Here is a 15,459-nt window from a genome sequence, read left to right as displayed (position 1 = left end):
CGTGAAGGAGGAAGCAAAGTTGATGCTGGGAATGAAAAACAGACTCACAGACATGAAGAAGGCCTTTGGTGGGCTCGTCTGTAGACTGGACATGGTTGAGGGAAAAAACCAGTGAGCCTGAAGTATGTCCATAGAAAATTCCCAAACTGAAGTGCAAAGAGAAGAAGAGAATGGGGGAAAAAAACCAGAACAGAGTATCCAAGAACTGTGGGGCGATGTCACAGAGTGGAGCATCTACATACCTGGAATTCCAGAAGGAGAAGAAGAAAGGCTCAAGAAAAACATGGGAGGAAATGATGGCCAAGACTTTTCCAAAATTAATGACGGACACAAAGCACAGATCCAGGAAGCTCAGAGAGCATGAGGCAGAAAAACACCAAAACACCACAAAACCTACTCCTAGGCGTGTCGTGCGCAAACTGCGGAAAACCAGAGACAGAGAGAAAATCTTGAAAGAGCCAGAGGGGGCACAAACTCACTGCAGAGGACACAGGTGAGAGTTACACAGGGCTTCTCATCAGAGAAGCAGGCAAGCAAGAAGAGAGTGGACTGAACTATTTAAAGAAAGACCCCCCCCCCGACTGGAATTCGATATCCACTAAAATTATGCCCCCAAAATGAAGGAGAAATAAATACATTCTCAGACAAACAAAAACGGAGGGAATTTATCACCAGTCACCCTATCCTTCAAAAATGCTAAAATACACTTCTTCACAGAGAAGGAAAATCATATGGGTCAGAAACTTGGATAGAAAGAAAGAAAAAGGAAGAAAGGGAGGACGGCAGAGAGAGGGAAAGAGTGAGCATAAAAGAAGAAATAAATAAAGGTGAAATAGTATCCTTTATTTTCCTTATTCCTTTTTGTTTTGGTTTGGTTTTTGGTTTTTTAAAGGGGGTGGAATCAGGCTCATTTATTTATGTTTTATTTATTTTTTTTATTTATCAGAGGTGCTGGGGACTGAACTCAGCACCGCGCACACGCCAAGCACGTGCCCTCCCACTGAGCTATATCCTCCCCGCTATTTCCTTATTCTTAGCTGATCTAACAGGTAATTGTCCAAAGGGACAATAACAATACACTGGGCGATCACAGCACAGGGATGAGTGAAGTGGGTAAGCGCAGGGCTGTGAGGGACGGGAGGAGGATGTGGGGATGCTCTGTAATGAGGCACCTGCGCTTCCCGCGAAGCAGGAGGGTGTGACTTGACAGTGGCCTCAGCCCTGTTGCTTATGTGTACCCAAACTCTAGAGCAACTGCTGTCATTTTTTTAAAGGGAGGGGAGGGCTGCTAATATTCTCACTCCACAAAGAGAGGAATGTAAGATTTGTCTAATGTTCTGCTAAAGTCTCCTGCCAGATAGAAAGCGCAGACAGAAGCCGTCCGAAGAGGAGCAATCAACTCTGTGTCACCTCGGTGTGAGATGGCAAGTGGGTAAGACTTGCAATTAAAGCGGCTTGAACGCACATAACTGGCATTGTGCCCACTTAAAACCCTTCTAACCTGACAGAAGAATGAGTCTTTAAAGGTGTAAAACAGTGGTTCTTAAAGCGGGCGCTCCAGTCCAGCAGCATCAGCACTGCCCAGGACCTCCTTAGACATGCAGGCTCCCGGGCCCCACCCCAGACCCGCTAGCTCAGCACCTGGGGGAGGGGCCCAGCAGGCCGAGTTTCTGATGCTTGCTGGAGTTGAGGACCACGGGCAGAAGCCACGAAGGACAGAGAGAAAGTGAAAGGAGACAAACAGCTGCTGGGATTTTGATGGAGGAGGGAAAGTGGATGTATCAACAGAAGGAACGGGGAAGAGCTCCTGGGCACACTCTGCACACACCGTCCGAGCCCGCAGAGGTGGGTGCCAGCTACGTCGGCAAGCAGGGATGAAAGTGGGGTTAAAACAGAAGGACTGGCCAAGAGCCTGTGTGGGAAGCAACGGGACCCCCTGCCCCTCCCAAACCCCAGGCGGCTAGGTGCCCGTCCCCCACCCTCCCACCACCCACAACGGAGGATCTGGAGGTGTGTTCTCTGGAGATGGTAAGTGTGTCTCAACTGCAGGGCATCTGTTCTTTGCCTCTTCCGGCTTCTGGCGGCTGCTTGCAACCCTTGGCTGTGGCCACATCACTCCAGTTTCTCCCTCTCTGGTCACTTCTGGGTGAAATCTTATCTGGCAACCCTAGTCCCTGGGAAATCTGACCAGCCCAAGGGAAAAGTTTTAAATATACTGACATTGGGGGATCCTCCAAGGAAACGACCTGCCAGATTACCCTACCAAAGTAGTTCAAACTAAAGTTGATTAGCTCTACCTATCTGCACAGAACTTGTAATCTGCTTTTCAGTGTCTCACTCTTAATATAAGCACCTTTTTGAGGAAAATGTCTAACCTGGAAGATGGTAAGAAAAAGTAATACTGATGACAAACTTCTCAGGTGAAGAAAACTTTCAAAAAAATCTATTGTTAATATCGTCAGAGAAATGAGTTAGTGTATCTATGAAACAAGAACAGGATGCTACAGAAAAGGAACATTCTGAGTACAAAAAAAATCCCAAAAGAAGTGTTGGGAACTAAAACTAAGGAAATCTCCCAAAAGGTGGAGCAAGAAGAAAAAGTGATGGAGGCCAGGAAAGACTGCAGGTGGTTCACTAATTTGTAACAATAAGAGCTTCAGAAAGAAACCAACAGGAGAGGAACTAATTCATGAAATAAATCAAGAAAATGGCTGAGAATGGAAGAACCTGAAATGGATCACCCAAGAAGATGAAGCTGACAGATCTGCTGAAGTGTGTTCAGACACACTGGAAAAAGGTTTTACAAGTAGGGGTGAGTTGAGGGGTTAATTAGTGTGATAAGAAACAGAAAAAATAAGTATTAACTCCAGGAAAAACACAATGCTATACAGGAAAAGAAAAGTGATCAGTTGGTCCCCATAATGTAAACCCTGAATGTTGAACTGCCCCAGACTGTGATGCAGAAAGATGGGGAGCCCATGGAGATAGGTGTGTATGTGTTTCCATGGAGGGGGAGCTGAGAGGGTGAGTGATGGGTGGGATGTGACCGGTGAAAAAGAGTTAAATCCGCATCTTCTGGGTAGACACCACCTGAGAGTGAAAAATCAAGAAGTGGCTGTGTAAGCTTGTCACTTAGAACTACTTAGGGAAGAACTGAAAGAGATGCATTAAAAGCGTGGGAAGTTGTTGATTCTGGGGTGGGGGGAGAGATGTGGAGAACAGGAGGGCTGGAGGCTCCTGATTTTCATAAGCCTTGCAACACCACGCGCCTCCTGCCCAAGTACGTGCATAACTTGTGTAAAATTAAAATCATGTGAAAAAATGATGATCGTGTTGCTGAGACACATCAGGAAAAGTTTATGCATCTGTCAAGTCGCTTTCTTTCTGCTTTGGGCTGACTCAGCCCATTAGAATATAGCCCGGAATACGTGCAGGCTCATTCTATTTTTGTTTTTGTTTTGAAGTCATACTGGTTTATAACCTTATGTAAGTTTCGTGATGACAACATTATATTTCTACTTCTGTAAACAGATAGAGACTGGCATTTTGGTGGTGTGGAGGTCATTTCAACGCCGTTCAAGCGGACCAAGAAGAAGAAATTCAGGAAAGCAATGTGACAGCATGATTTTCAGTGCAGAGAAGCACGGTTAACTTTGTCAAAGAAAACCTGTTTAGAAGATCGGTCAGCTCCTCTTCCTTCAGAGAACAACCACATTTCTGCAGCAACTTCTGCATCTGGCACAAGGCTATGTAGCCATTTCTGGATTCATCTTGCTTGGTGAGAGCTTTGCTGACATCTTGATAATGCTCCTTCAGATTATTCCTGCAAGAGAATACATTTTAGACCCACAGCAAAGCCAGGAAAACATATCATTTCTTTGAAGCAAGAGTTGCACGATCATTCCCATGTGATGATTTGATGGTTCGCCTAACAGCTAATTTTGAAGATGCTTTGCAGCCTTGGTGTAACACTTACACTGAATGGTATTCTGGAAAAAAAAGTCAGTCTGTATCATTATCATTTGCTTGCGATTATCATTAGCAAAACTGTGTCAGAGAAATGACAACCTTGTCTTTTTACTAGAATTAGTACTTAAAAAATGGAGCCAAGAATTGAAAAATCCAGTGGCATTACAGACATGGGAAATACACCTTCATTCTTTTGACAAAGACTTGCTGGGTGTCTATCACGTGGCAGGCACTGTTCGAGGTGCGGGGATATGTCTAGTGAATCAGATGGGCCCCCCTGGGAGAATTTACATTCCAGCTGGGGCCAGGCCGGGAGGTGAGCTGAGAGCAGGTGGAGAGGTTGAGAACGCCCACGGCAGGGGTGGGTGGACTCCCAGGAGGGAGAGCGGGTGGCCCTCCCCGGGAAGGTGACACTCGAGCAGAGACGGGAGGTGAAGGACTCAGTGGAGGTTTTCCCCTGGAAGAATCCCCAGGCCCAGGGACAGTCTCTGCCAAGGCCCTGAGGCAGGACTGCAGGAGTGGGGAGCAGGGGTGCCGGAGAGCCTCGGTCCTGGCAGTGTGCACTGGGGCTGGCGGTCCAGGGACCTCTTGTTTGTTGTCAGGTACTGTGTTGTACCATCTGTGCACATCCACTGGCAAACCAGCAGCCATGCTGTCTTCATGAATACTGTCCCATTTATCCTTCTCCACAGCCCCGCAAGGGGGCAGGTAATGATTGCCCCATTTTACAGACAGGAGAACAAACCGGTACCCGGCCCACCTGGCCGCAGGGCCCGGCCAGGCTTTTCCCCCGCAGGCACAGAGGCAGCGTCCAGCTGCAGCTCCCGCTCGACCAGGCAGGCTGTTCTTGGGAACATGTTCAAGTTTCTGATTCAGTCCTTTGGGAAAATTCTTCCCAGACTTAAAAAATATATATATATACACATGAGGACTAAAAAGCAAGGCCATCTTTAAGGAGCAACAAGCCCGCTCCTGACCTGGGTGGGACTGACGACATCCCACCGCCCCGGCTCTCCCAGGGCGCCGCGGCGCTCTTCCCACCGCACTGAGCTTTCCGACTGGAGTTCAGCTGTGGCGGCCCTACTCACGGGGAAGAACATGCTGGAGACCCCAAGCACGAAACCTTCGCTGGTAATTGTCTACCTCTCTCCACGTGTATATGTGGAGAGGCTAGATCCTTGAGTGTGCCTGGAAAAAATAATTCCTAGCAACAGAAAAACGGGAAATCCAGAAGAGGGGAGGTTGAGGGGATATTTGGGGTGGGGGAGGGGAGGCCGTGACTTTGGAGCTACGAGGGTCACCGTCTCCCTCCCGCCGTGGCCTCCAGTTCTGGGCTGGCTGGTGTGAGTCTTCGAGCCACTGGCAGAAACGAGCCTCGTTAAACTGTTGGGTGCATATTTACCAAAAGCAGCACATTTGGATTCCCTCACAGGTGTACTTGGAATTCAGCCCCATGTTACAGTGATCACTCGTCATCACAGCTATTACGTTCCCCTTAATCCTTCAAAATGGAAAGCAAATGAAGGTATAAAAAAAAAATCAAAACTTTTTCGGAGATGCCTATTTTTAGAGAATGGAGGCACGCAGCGCTTCTTGGACTGGTTTCTAGGCAGTAATTATTTCCCTTGCAGAGGAAATGTGTGCGCAGAGTCAGTGAGGACTGGGAGCGCGGATCCCGCCGCGCTGCCAACAGGACGGGTGTCAGCCGACACGGCATCTGGTTCCTGGTCTGGACGACAGGCTGGTCCACTGTCACCACCTTGATTCTGCATCTTCAAGTCGGACTCGGGCAAAAAAGAGCAAGGCGTGGAAAACAAAGATGGGTTTAAAAAAGGATTTTTTTTTTTAATTTAAGAAATGGATTTAGGGCATTTCAAATGAAATGAATTCTCTTAGATTTAAGAGGCAAATGTAAGATTTCAGTCACTTTCATGAACATGATTCCTATTTTATCAGTCTTATTAGAATTTCAGTATAAATGAGAAGGCTAAAAATCCTGGAAACATTGCATCTTATGGATGATCTGAAAGATCCAAAACACCAAAATTGAAGAGTGGACCATCCTGAAAGGCGAGTTACTTGACAATTTCACAGTCTTGACATCTTGGAGAAAAAGAAGTCGGTCATGAATTTTTATGAGTCAGGCTTGTCTCTGGGAAAGAGTATGGTCGAGGCAAAGAGGATGGAGTGGATGTGAAGTCGTAACCGGGCCTGGTGATCTGAGCCGCATGGTCTGGTGGCAGGTAGGCAGCTCTTCCAGCTACAGATCCACGCTTGTGCGATGAACAGAAACAGGAAGAGAAGAAAGTGTGCAGGAGAGCCGAGGCCGAGATGCCTCTCGGAGCCTCATCGCTCACACGTAGCAGGAGGGCGGGGAGGGCCGTGGTTAATGAGGTGGGCCCTGTCTGGGTAAGATAAATTCCACTTTTTCATTGGTTCTGTGGCATATTTGATTTATACCAATCTTGTGCATATTTTTACTTGAAATTTTGACGAACTCAAGTCTCTGCCTTCAGGCTTTACAACTCAGTAGCTTAGACACAGTTCATGGGTGTTTCAAACTGCTTTTCTCTTAAACCCCACTGAGCCAGCACATCCCACCCCTGTGTCCTTGGAGCACTGATTTCCTCTGGGGATCCCTTAGTAACAGCTCATTCGCTCACTCAGAGGTGGTGGGGACAGAGAGCCGAAGGGACAGCAGCAGACAGACAGACATGCAGAAGAGTGCCATGGAGCTAAGGCAGGGCTCTGGAGCGGGGAGTAGGGTCCCAGGCCTGGGCAGTGCTGGTGGGCGGCCACCAAGGGCTGAGACTGATGGAGAAAGTCTGTCCCATTGCTTTAGGGTCACATCAGATATGGCAAAGTTTTCTCCTGCCTTTAATTTTTCTATTGAGGCATAACCGACATACAACATTATATGAGTTTCAGGTGAACAACATAATGACGTGATATTTGTACACATTGTAAGATGATCGCACGGTGAGTCTTGTTACTGTCCATCACCATGCACAGGAGGGGAACTTTTCAGATCTGCTCTCTTAGCAACTGTCAAATATGCAGTATAGTAATACTAACTGCAGTCACCTTGCTGCACAGCACACCCCCAGGGGTTACTTCTATCATAACGGCGAGTTGTGTCTTTCCACCTTCTTTACCCACGTTGGCATGCCCACCCCCACTGCTGGCAACCACCAATCTCTTTTCTGTATCTGTGGGCTTGGTTTTTGTTTTTTGTTTTAGATCCCGCATTTCCACATATAAGTGAGAGCACATGGTTTTTGACTATCTTTGTCTGACCTATTTCACTTGGCATGATGTCCTCAAGGTCCATCCATGTAATGACAAATGGCAAGATTTCATTCTTTTTATGGCTGAATAATATTCCATTGTGTGTTTGTGTACATATATATATATATATATATACACCACATTTTCTTTATCCATTGTTTTCACATTTTAAAATATGACATTAGTGACTAGTTTTAAACTTTGACAATAATCACGTGCAGCCCCACCCTCCAAACACAACACCTTGCCTCCTGCATAGTGGCTTCTGGCCCCTGAGGATGGGCACATATGTTTGAGGTAGGTCCAGTCATGGTATACAGGCTGTTTAAAATTTCATTTCCAGTTGGCCTCCTACCACAAGCACACCCACGGTCTTCGTGGTGATGGCTGTAATCGGCTGGGACCACCTCACACTCTCCGGGGCCAGGCTCTGTGAGCAGTGCACTCACGTGGGACCGACAGGTGTCCCTCTGGTTGCTGTTGCTGAGGACACACTGCAAGTCATACCTTCCACCTGCTAAACTGTTGGCTTCTTCTGCAGTATTTCTTCGGGATAAAGTCCCCAAATAGAAGTACTGAGTCAACGAATGTGTCTGTTCATTTGTCCATTCACTGGACACTGGGCCCTGGGTGTTGGCACTTTCCTGAACCAGGTAAAGACAGGTATCGCCTCATGCAAACTGCATTCATTCCAGTTATCCACAGGAGGGGCTAGGTGCTTAGGGTGGCAAACACCTAAAAGGTTCAATTCTCAAGGGTGACCTATAAAATTGAGTGACCTGAGAGTGTGACTGCGTGAGGCGGGGCAGGCTGAGAGCTGCTCAGCTCCTCCGTGACGCTGTGGCTTACGCCCATCTCTAGAATCTGCAGTGGCAAAGGGGTATCACAGTTGCACGACAGCTTTGCCAGCACCGGGAGGCTTCACTTCAGAGTGGCGTGGGCTGCTGGGGTCGGGGGAGAGCAGGCCCGCCACCCCTGCAGACTCACCTGGCTGCCACGGCCCTCTCCGCGCCCTGCCGCAGCTCTCGGGCCTCTTCCTGCACCTGCTGGGGCTTAGTGAAATGCCCCATGAAGTTGAAATAGTCCTCCGCATAGGGCCGGTGAACATCTGCTGAATAGTTAATCCCCAGTTTCTGTAAGAACTCTTGGTACGTAATGTGCCCTCTCCCCTCCGTGTCGTAGCTTTAAAGACAAACAAACAGAACTCTGGTCAGTGGCGGCCAAGGGGAGGGGCTGCGGTTGTGTCAATATCAGCCCTGAACAGCCTATAGCCCTCACACTCTGCCCTGCAGACCTATAGCACCGGCCTCGCCGCGGGGTCAGAAACACAGAAACTCGAGTCTCACCCCAGACCAGATCAGAATCTGCTCCTAACACGGTCCCCTGGTGATCCACTGAAACCCACTGCTCCGATCAACAGGATGGTCACCCCCCCCCCCAACAAAGAGCAACCAGATTCGTCCACCTGTCAATCTGTTAGAAACACAGCTGTGACCACAGAAAATTAAAATCAGCCCCTCTGTGCATTCAGTGGTTTTTCAGTTGAGCAGCACCTACATGTGAGAGGACCTCTGCTCAGGTTTAGAAGAAAATCTGCCAAAAAGCGGATTCAGTCTTAGAACGCGAATAACTGAACGCCACTCGATTCAAATTCCCCGTTTTCTCTTTGAAGAGATGCCAATTACATACAACCAACGAGAAGGACTAGTAAGGAAAACAAGATAAGAACTGTGCTATGTACCTTTTATGTCATTTTCTATTATTGGGATTTTTCTGAATTGTAATTCATTAAAAAGGCATAATGGAGGGTTTTTATCTCCCAACATTATTCAAATAGAATAGAATTACTTCAATAAAAAATCTTAAGGCAAATTGCCAATTTTCTTTAAAGAAAAAAAGCATTTATTTTTACGGCAAGATCTTGGTCCTCATCTAACCGATAAAGACAGCATTTGTGGAGGTGATTTTTCTGGGATGAACTCAAAGTTACGAGGACTGAGATAGTGTTTGAACAATGTCTCCGGCAGAATTCCCCATCAGGCTGGATGCCACGTGATGGAGCAGAAGTGCGGACGGCTTTCCCTCGTGAGGCAGAGCCCTCCCTCTGCTCGTTGGACGAGACGCCGAGGGCCTGCTGGGCCCCACACCTGCCTCCGCCACACCCAGGCCTTTGCAACCTTTTCATTGGAGTAACAATTAGGAAACCGTATTTATTCCCCCGACCTTCTTATCCTTTGGAGGGGGGCGGTGGAGGACGACAGGTGAGCAGGTTGGGCAAATGTTTTGTGCAGAGCACCTGGGAGCTGGACCACCGTCCATCCATCCCCAAGGAGCCTGCAGGGCCCGGAGCCTCCCCGTCTCCCCTCCTTTCCTCTGCGCCCACGGGCCTGCCGCCTCCCCAGGCCGTGTGTCTGATGTTCACCTGCCTCACCAGCATCCGGGCCTGTTCGCACTAGGGACTCGGTCTTAGGAGGCGGGGAAATTCCTCTCCTGTGACTGGGGCAGACAGGGTGGCAAACTCTGAGCCCAACACCAGCCCAGGGGCCTCGAGACCCCGGTGAGGCCCTCACCCGCCCTGGGCTCAGCTTCCTTGCCTGCGAACCACCTGGGCGCTCCCAGGCCTGGCATCTCAGGTCAGTGCCCTGACTGCGTCCCCATCACAAGGACTTACGAGACACTTCACAACCTTTCCGTGTCTGTTATTAATACGACCACAGTGCTCGCAACCTCCCAAAGTACCATTCTACCGTTATTCAGTGAATTTTCTTTCTAAAACAAAACCAAGCGACCCACTCACAAAAGGAGGCCGTGGGGTCTCCAGCTCCCAAGGCCCGCACTGTGACGGCTCATGTTCCAGGCGGCACGGAGGGCCTGTGCCGCTAGCAAATGGCTTTTCCCACCGCTGGCGGGGAGACATCTGCGGGCAGCAGAGTTTGTTTCCATCAGAGAACCCAAAAAGGGGAAGGTTCCGTCTCCTGAGCTCCTAGAGTGATTCAAGGGCCGTGGGTCTCTCACTGAACTGCGCCGGGCCTGTTACTAGCCCTGTGCCACCAGAGTGATGCTGTGACGTGACTCTGAGAAAAGATGCCCCTAGAACAAAGCTCCCCATGGGCTCCCCACTCTCACAGGAGGGCTCCCGGAAGGCCGTGCACCGACCACCACCTGACAAACAGTGCCTGGCTAGCCGTGCGCACCTTCTGGAACCTCTCTCTTCCTGTGCTCCCCCTCCCCCAGATCCCTCTGGGTGTGGTGAGGGTGGGGGGGTGAGCGCGTGGGGGCGGGGGGCCAGCCTGGTGCCCGCTGCTGCTGCTGTTCGCCACCCAAAGGCTGGGCCACATCTGGCCTCTGACTCCACCTCTTCCGTCCAAGTCTCCTCTCCCCGACTGAAGGCAAGTTTCTAGAGGAGAAACCTGGCCTTGTTTACGTCGCTGAACGAACTCACAGTTCTCAGCGGCACGCCGGGTCATCGTGAAGGACGCGTGCCCCCTGGGGAGGGCTGCCGCCCCGGCCTGGGATGCTCCAGAGATTCCCAACCACAAACTCTAAATCACGACACTTGAACTGAATGAAAAGCCACTTCTTAATTACTTCATTAATAAAGATCATAAACATTCTATTCTCATCTCAAAGGAACGGGAGACCAGATTGCACAATCGCAACTAAAATATTGTTATGAATGCGAATAATAAGAGAGTTAATTCAGCTTACATAACCTCGCCCTTCATGATATAATCCTTTTGTGTAACATTAAAAAAAAATCAACTTGCCTATAAAGGTTGAATTTTAAAACGGTTCGGCAACAGATGTGCCAGGAAAAATGTGCACATAAACAGAGGACCCATAAAAACTTGCATTTGCATATGGCAACGGCCACTAATTTATGATATAATCAGATTACTCGGCCCGTTTATCGCACACACAGCAATTCAGTCGTACACATGATTTGAATATGTTCACACCGATTGCTTTGCTGAGAAAGTCTTACTGCTTTTCGCTCAGTTTAAGCACTTGAGTCTTACGTGAACACCACTGAGCCCAGATTTAGAGGGTCTGGTGTAAGCCCCCCTGACAAGCCAGGCCGGGCGGCAGAGGGAGATGTGGCCTCGTGCAGCTCGGGACACGAAGGATTCTCTCGGGGGCCATCTGCCAGGGTGATCTGATGGCTCAAATCGCTGTCCTTCAGAGTACACTGTGTCCAGCTGCCCGAGGGGGTGGTACCCAATGGGCACATTCAGAAAATCCTGGTGGAATCACAGATTAAACACCATCTGCTCCAGTCCCCACCCGGGGTCGTAATTCCGCCCCTACGCTCCCCAGTAGGCCGGGGGTAAAGCCACACCAGAGATGGGAAACCCACTCCTTCCCAGACTGCCCCGTGGAGCTCTAGTGTTTCAGTCACTAACACATCCTTCACGTGGAGCTAAGGGCCTGCCCCGCAGTCCTCGCCGAGCTGAGCCCTCCTCACACTCAGCTCTTCCAGCTCAGCCCCTACTGTCCCATTCTGCCCTCTCCCTTCTGAACTGTTCATTCAGCCTCTTCAAGCCCTTTCCCATCTCGAGGCGCCCCTTGTCCAGGTGTTCCCCCCGCACGGCACCTGGTAGGCTCCCTCTAGACACTGCTGTGGCTGAACCGAGAGCGATGACCTGACTTCATGTGAAAGCTATGAGTCTTCTTCACACGAGCTGATGCCCATGCAACACAGGCTTTTAAAGACTTTAACACAGTCTTTTCTTTCTGTGTTGAAATACTAGTATACAGTTTACCTACCAAAAAAGACATGTGCACACATTGGGCATTTTCTCCAAATCGTCCCATCAAGTGTGCCTGGCCGGCTGGCTGCACACGCTGGCCATCGACACTGAAGTTCCCCAGACCCCTGCTTTCCTACACATTTTGATAGCACACCGTCTTCGTAGTTTTTCAGGAAAGTTGGTTTCAGATCCAAAATAGCTGAGTTCTATCCAATGAACGAGGCCTCATAAGGGGCTCAGAACACTGAGCACCCCGAAGGGATGCCCTGGTCCTGGTGTTCCCTGTGCCCGGCAGGCCTTGGGTCTCAGGATGCTGCTGATACAGGCAGCATGCTTCCTCTCCTCCCGGGGACCTCCCACTCCCCTGCTCGGGGCCTCCTGCACACTGGGATGTCCTTTCCCCAACTCCGCTATTAACTGTTTACTAAGACTCAACTCAGGCATCGCATCTCCTGGGGGCCCCTCCCTGAACCCCCACAGCCCGGGCTGCCCGGCTCCTTCCGGCACGCTGCTGTTGTCACCCACATTTGCATGTTTGTCTTCCTGGGGCGTTGTGAGCAACCAGAGGGTGGGGGCTGTCCTCAGCTCTGCAACCCCAGAATCTAGCACAGGGCTGCAGCTTACAAAGTTTCCAAAAATTCCTACTTCATGATTGCTCAGATGAATGAATGAATGAATATGCTTTTATTTTGTAACTTATTCTCAGCGATCTCTCCAAAACCAAACACGCGTTGCTCCTGAAATCTCTTGCTAAAAGATCCAGACCTGCTTAGTTAGCAGGTTTCCTTTCACAACAGGCCAGAATCTTTTGTACTTTTAACCCTCACTGAGCCAGGCTCACTCAACATGCATGCTCCCCCAACTCTGTCCAGCCCCATGCAGTGAGCCGGCGCCACGGGCTGTGGGCAGAAATGTCACTCCTGAGCTGAAGCCCGCCAAGCCTGTGGGTGGTCCTGCCTGATCTCCAAGAAATACCCCATCTCCCTTCGCGCTTCAGTCCCTGCTGGGGAGCAATTTCCTGATCTCTGGGTAACCCCCAACCCTGTTCTTCCAGCCCAAGGGGGGCACAGCCTCCTGGCCTCTGAGTAACAACACAGTCCCCCTCAGACTCCTGGTCCTTCTGACAGCTTTGTAATCAGCCTCTGCATTAAGTCCCCCTTGACTGTAAATATTAGAGTGGTTTCTGCTGTCCTGCCCAGATGCTGGTAGATAAATTCCTGGAGTTTCCGCTCTCTACAATGCCCCTCTTCCCACCTCCCTCGAGGTACTTCCATCATGAGTCCCCCATCTCCGTTTCTTTTCCCCCTGGACACACACCCGGATTACTTCTCCCAGCCTCCCAGCAGGGGGCGTGGCCACATGAAGGGATTCTTACTGCGGTTTCCAGGCCTGGTCCCTACAAAGCTGACCAGACAGTCCTCAGCGCTCTTTCCCCTGCTCTGTGGGTAGACAACAAAAGATCCAGGGGCTGGTGGACTCCTGGTCCCTGAATGACTGTGGGCAGAGCTCCCCGACAGCCACACTAAATTGTCACATTGTTATCTGGGCAAGCCCATGGGATGTCGTCCTCGTTTGTTACACAGCTAGCCCACCCTGACCCATACATCACTTGAGCTAACTTAGCAGAGTGAGGCACAGAGAAGTTAAGTAAGAGGCCACACAGCTGTAAGGGGTGGAGGCAGCAGTCATGACCAGACATCTGGCTGCAGAACTCCAACCGCTCACTGTCCACGAAGTACAGCCTACTAAACAAAAGTAGGCAAAATTCTGATCTCAAACAGTTTTCAGCAAAGAGTAGACAGTAGTGCATTTAAAAACGTTAATACACATATAAAGAAACTTTAGCCAAAAGCCAAACAGTGAGTGCCTCCCTTCCACAAAAATGGACACGGTCCTCTGCGCCCCCTTCAGGAAGAGAGCTACGTACGCATGCTCTCCCCACAGGGACCTCTGATTCCCACTTTTCTCATTTCTGTGGCCTGCAGCCTGTCCCGTCCCTCCCTGATGGAGACCACAGTCTCCCGATGCCCACCCCCTTCATCCCTTCTCTGAATTGCTTCCTGACTCGTCGTTCTAAACCATGGCTTGATCCACACCACAGCCCCACTCAAACTTCGCTGGTCCTGAATGCCTTGTTAACATCGCCAGAGGAGAGGGCTGCAGCCACGTAATTGGCCTCCCCTTTCCCCTTCTCGGCCTGGGGCCCAGCTTGGAGAACGCCTCATCCACTGCCCCATGTGTCAGGCAGTCCTCCTGCCCCACCCTGACCCTTGGAATGATTTCAGTATCACTCCTACCACGACGGCCTCCTGCTCCGCCATGGCCCCCTGGCACTCCTGTTCTCATCTCCCGTTCCACTTGACCTGATCCATGTCCTGGCATTTGTAACAGTTGACGCTGCACCCCAGTATCTGGGTGGATGCTTCCTGCCCCCCAACAGCTCCCTAAGCATCAGGATCACACAGTCAGCTCCGCATCGTCCAAAAGGTCTACACAGTGAGAGCTCCATGCACTCGCCTGCTGTACCCCAACTTTCTGATCACTCAGATGGACCCACTCATTCAGTCCATCAAAAAGGACAGAGGATGGGGAGACCAAACTGGCCCTGTGTTGGAACTGATTTAAAAAAAAATAAGGATTTGGTAGGAACTTCAAGTTGCTTTTCTAAATTAGACACAAAACAGCCCACCTAATTCTAAACTCGGCCAACATTCCAGCCTTCCACTCTGAACAGATGAAAAGCTGAAAAATTTCCTGAACGGCTTTGTGAGCTGGCCCCTGAGAGGATATACAATGCCGGTACGCCATCCTGGGGGAAGGCAAGTGGCAACTAACATGTAATGAAGAAAGAAGTAATTCAAAGACGGACCTGGAACTTGGAAATGGACGGCATCGCTAGTGCACCTGGGAACCTAGACACCTCCGCAGGGGCTGTCGTAACGGGGGCCTGGCTCAGAAACAGCTAAATCTAAAAGACGTTTTGAAACATGTGGCCGATGTTAGGTACTACTTTCAGTCTAAGACATCCTGGGGAAACGACTCCAAGTTGCCAGAAGTTTGATTATTTTCTCCCAACAAATGACTAGTCTTCTACAACAGTTGTGCAGCACTGATTTCCATCTGCGGGCAGCGGGGAGACTGCTTTCCCCTTTACCCAGAGCAGGTGTGTCCGCGCAGCTGGTCATATTAGGGGTAAGCCCTCGGAGAGTGGCTTAGTTCTCTGAAACTAAGTAAAAGGGCGTGGGCAAATTCCTGGGTCCTTGGAAACGCAAATCTCTCGAGTCTAACGTTGGTGAGACACATTCACTGGTTCACTGTGCTCCTGAAGGCCACCTGCTGGCCTGGTTGCTTTCTGCGGGGACCAGGACAGACAACAGAGGCCCCACCCTAGCCCTGAGCAGTGAGGAAAGCCTGGTGCTGAACTGGCCGCAGCGGGCAGGGCCTCCGGGAA

General features: G+C 50.1%; 1 protein-coding gene across 2 annotated transcripts in view; it reads right to left on the bottom strand.

Annotated features, from left to right (window-relative positions):
• Positions 1 to 15,459, bottom strand: part of EFCAB6 (EF-hand calcium binding domain 6) — a 180,553-nt gene that overhangs the window by 41,699 nt on the left and 123,395 nt on the right. For both annotated transcript variants that reach the window (XM_010983456.3, XM_064491386.1), the window contains 2 exons: positions 8,245 to 8,439; positions 3,668 to 3,823 (listed from right to left, as the gene is read on the bottom strand). In XM_010983456.3, coding sequence (XP_010981758.3) covers positions 3,668 to 3,823; positions 8,245 to 8,439 — 351 coding nt within the window. The remainder of the gene's footprint in view (positions 1 to 3,667; positions 3,824 to 8,244; positions 8,440 to 15,459) is intronic.

This window comes from Camelus dromedarius, chromosome 11 (genome assembly GCF_036321535.1).
Source record: "Camelus dromedarius isolate mCamDro1 chromosome 11, mCamDro1.pat, whole genome shotgun sequence".
NCBI lineage: Eukaryota > Metazoa > Chordata > Mammalia > Artiodactyla > Camelidae > Camelus > Camelus dromedarius.
This window is presented reverse-complemented; position numbering and strand designations above follow the sequence as displayed.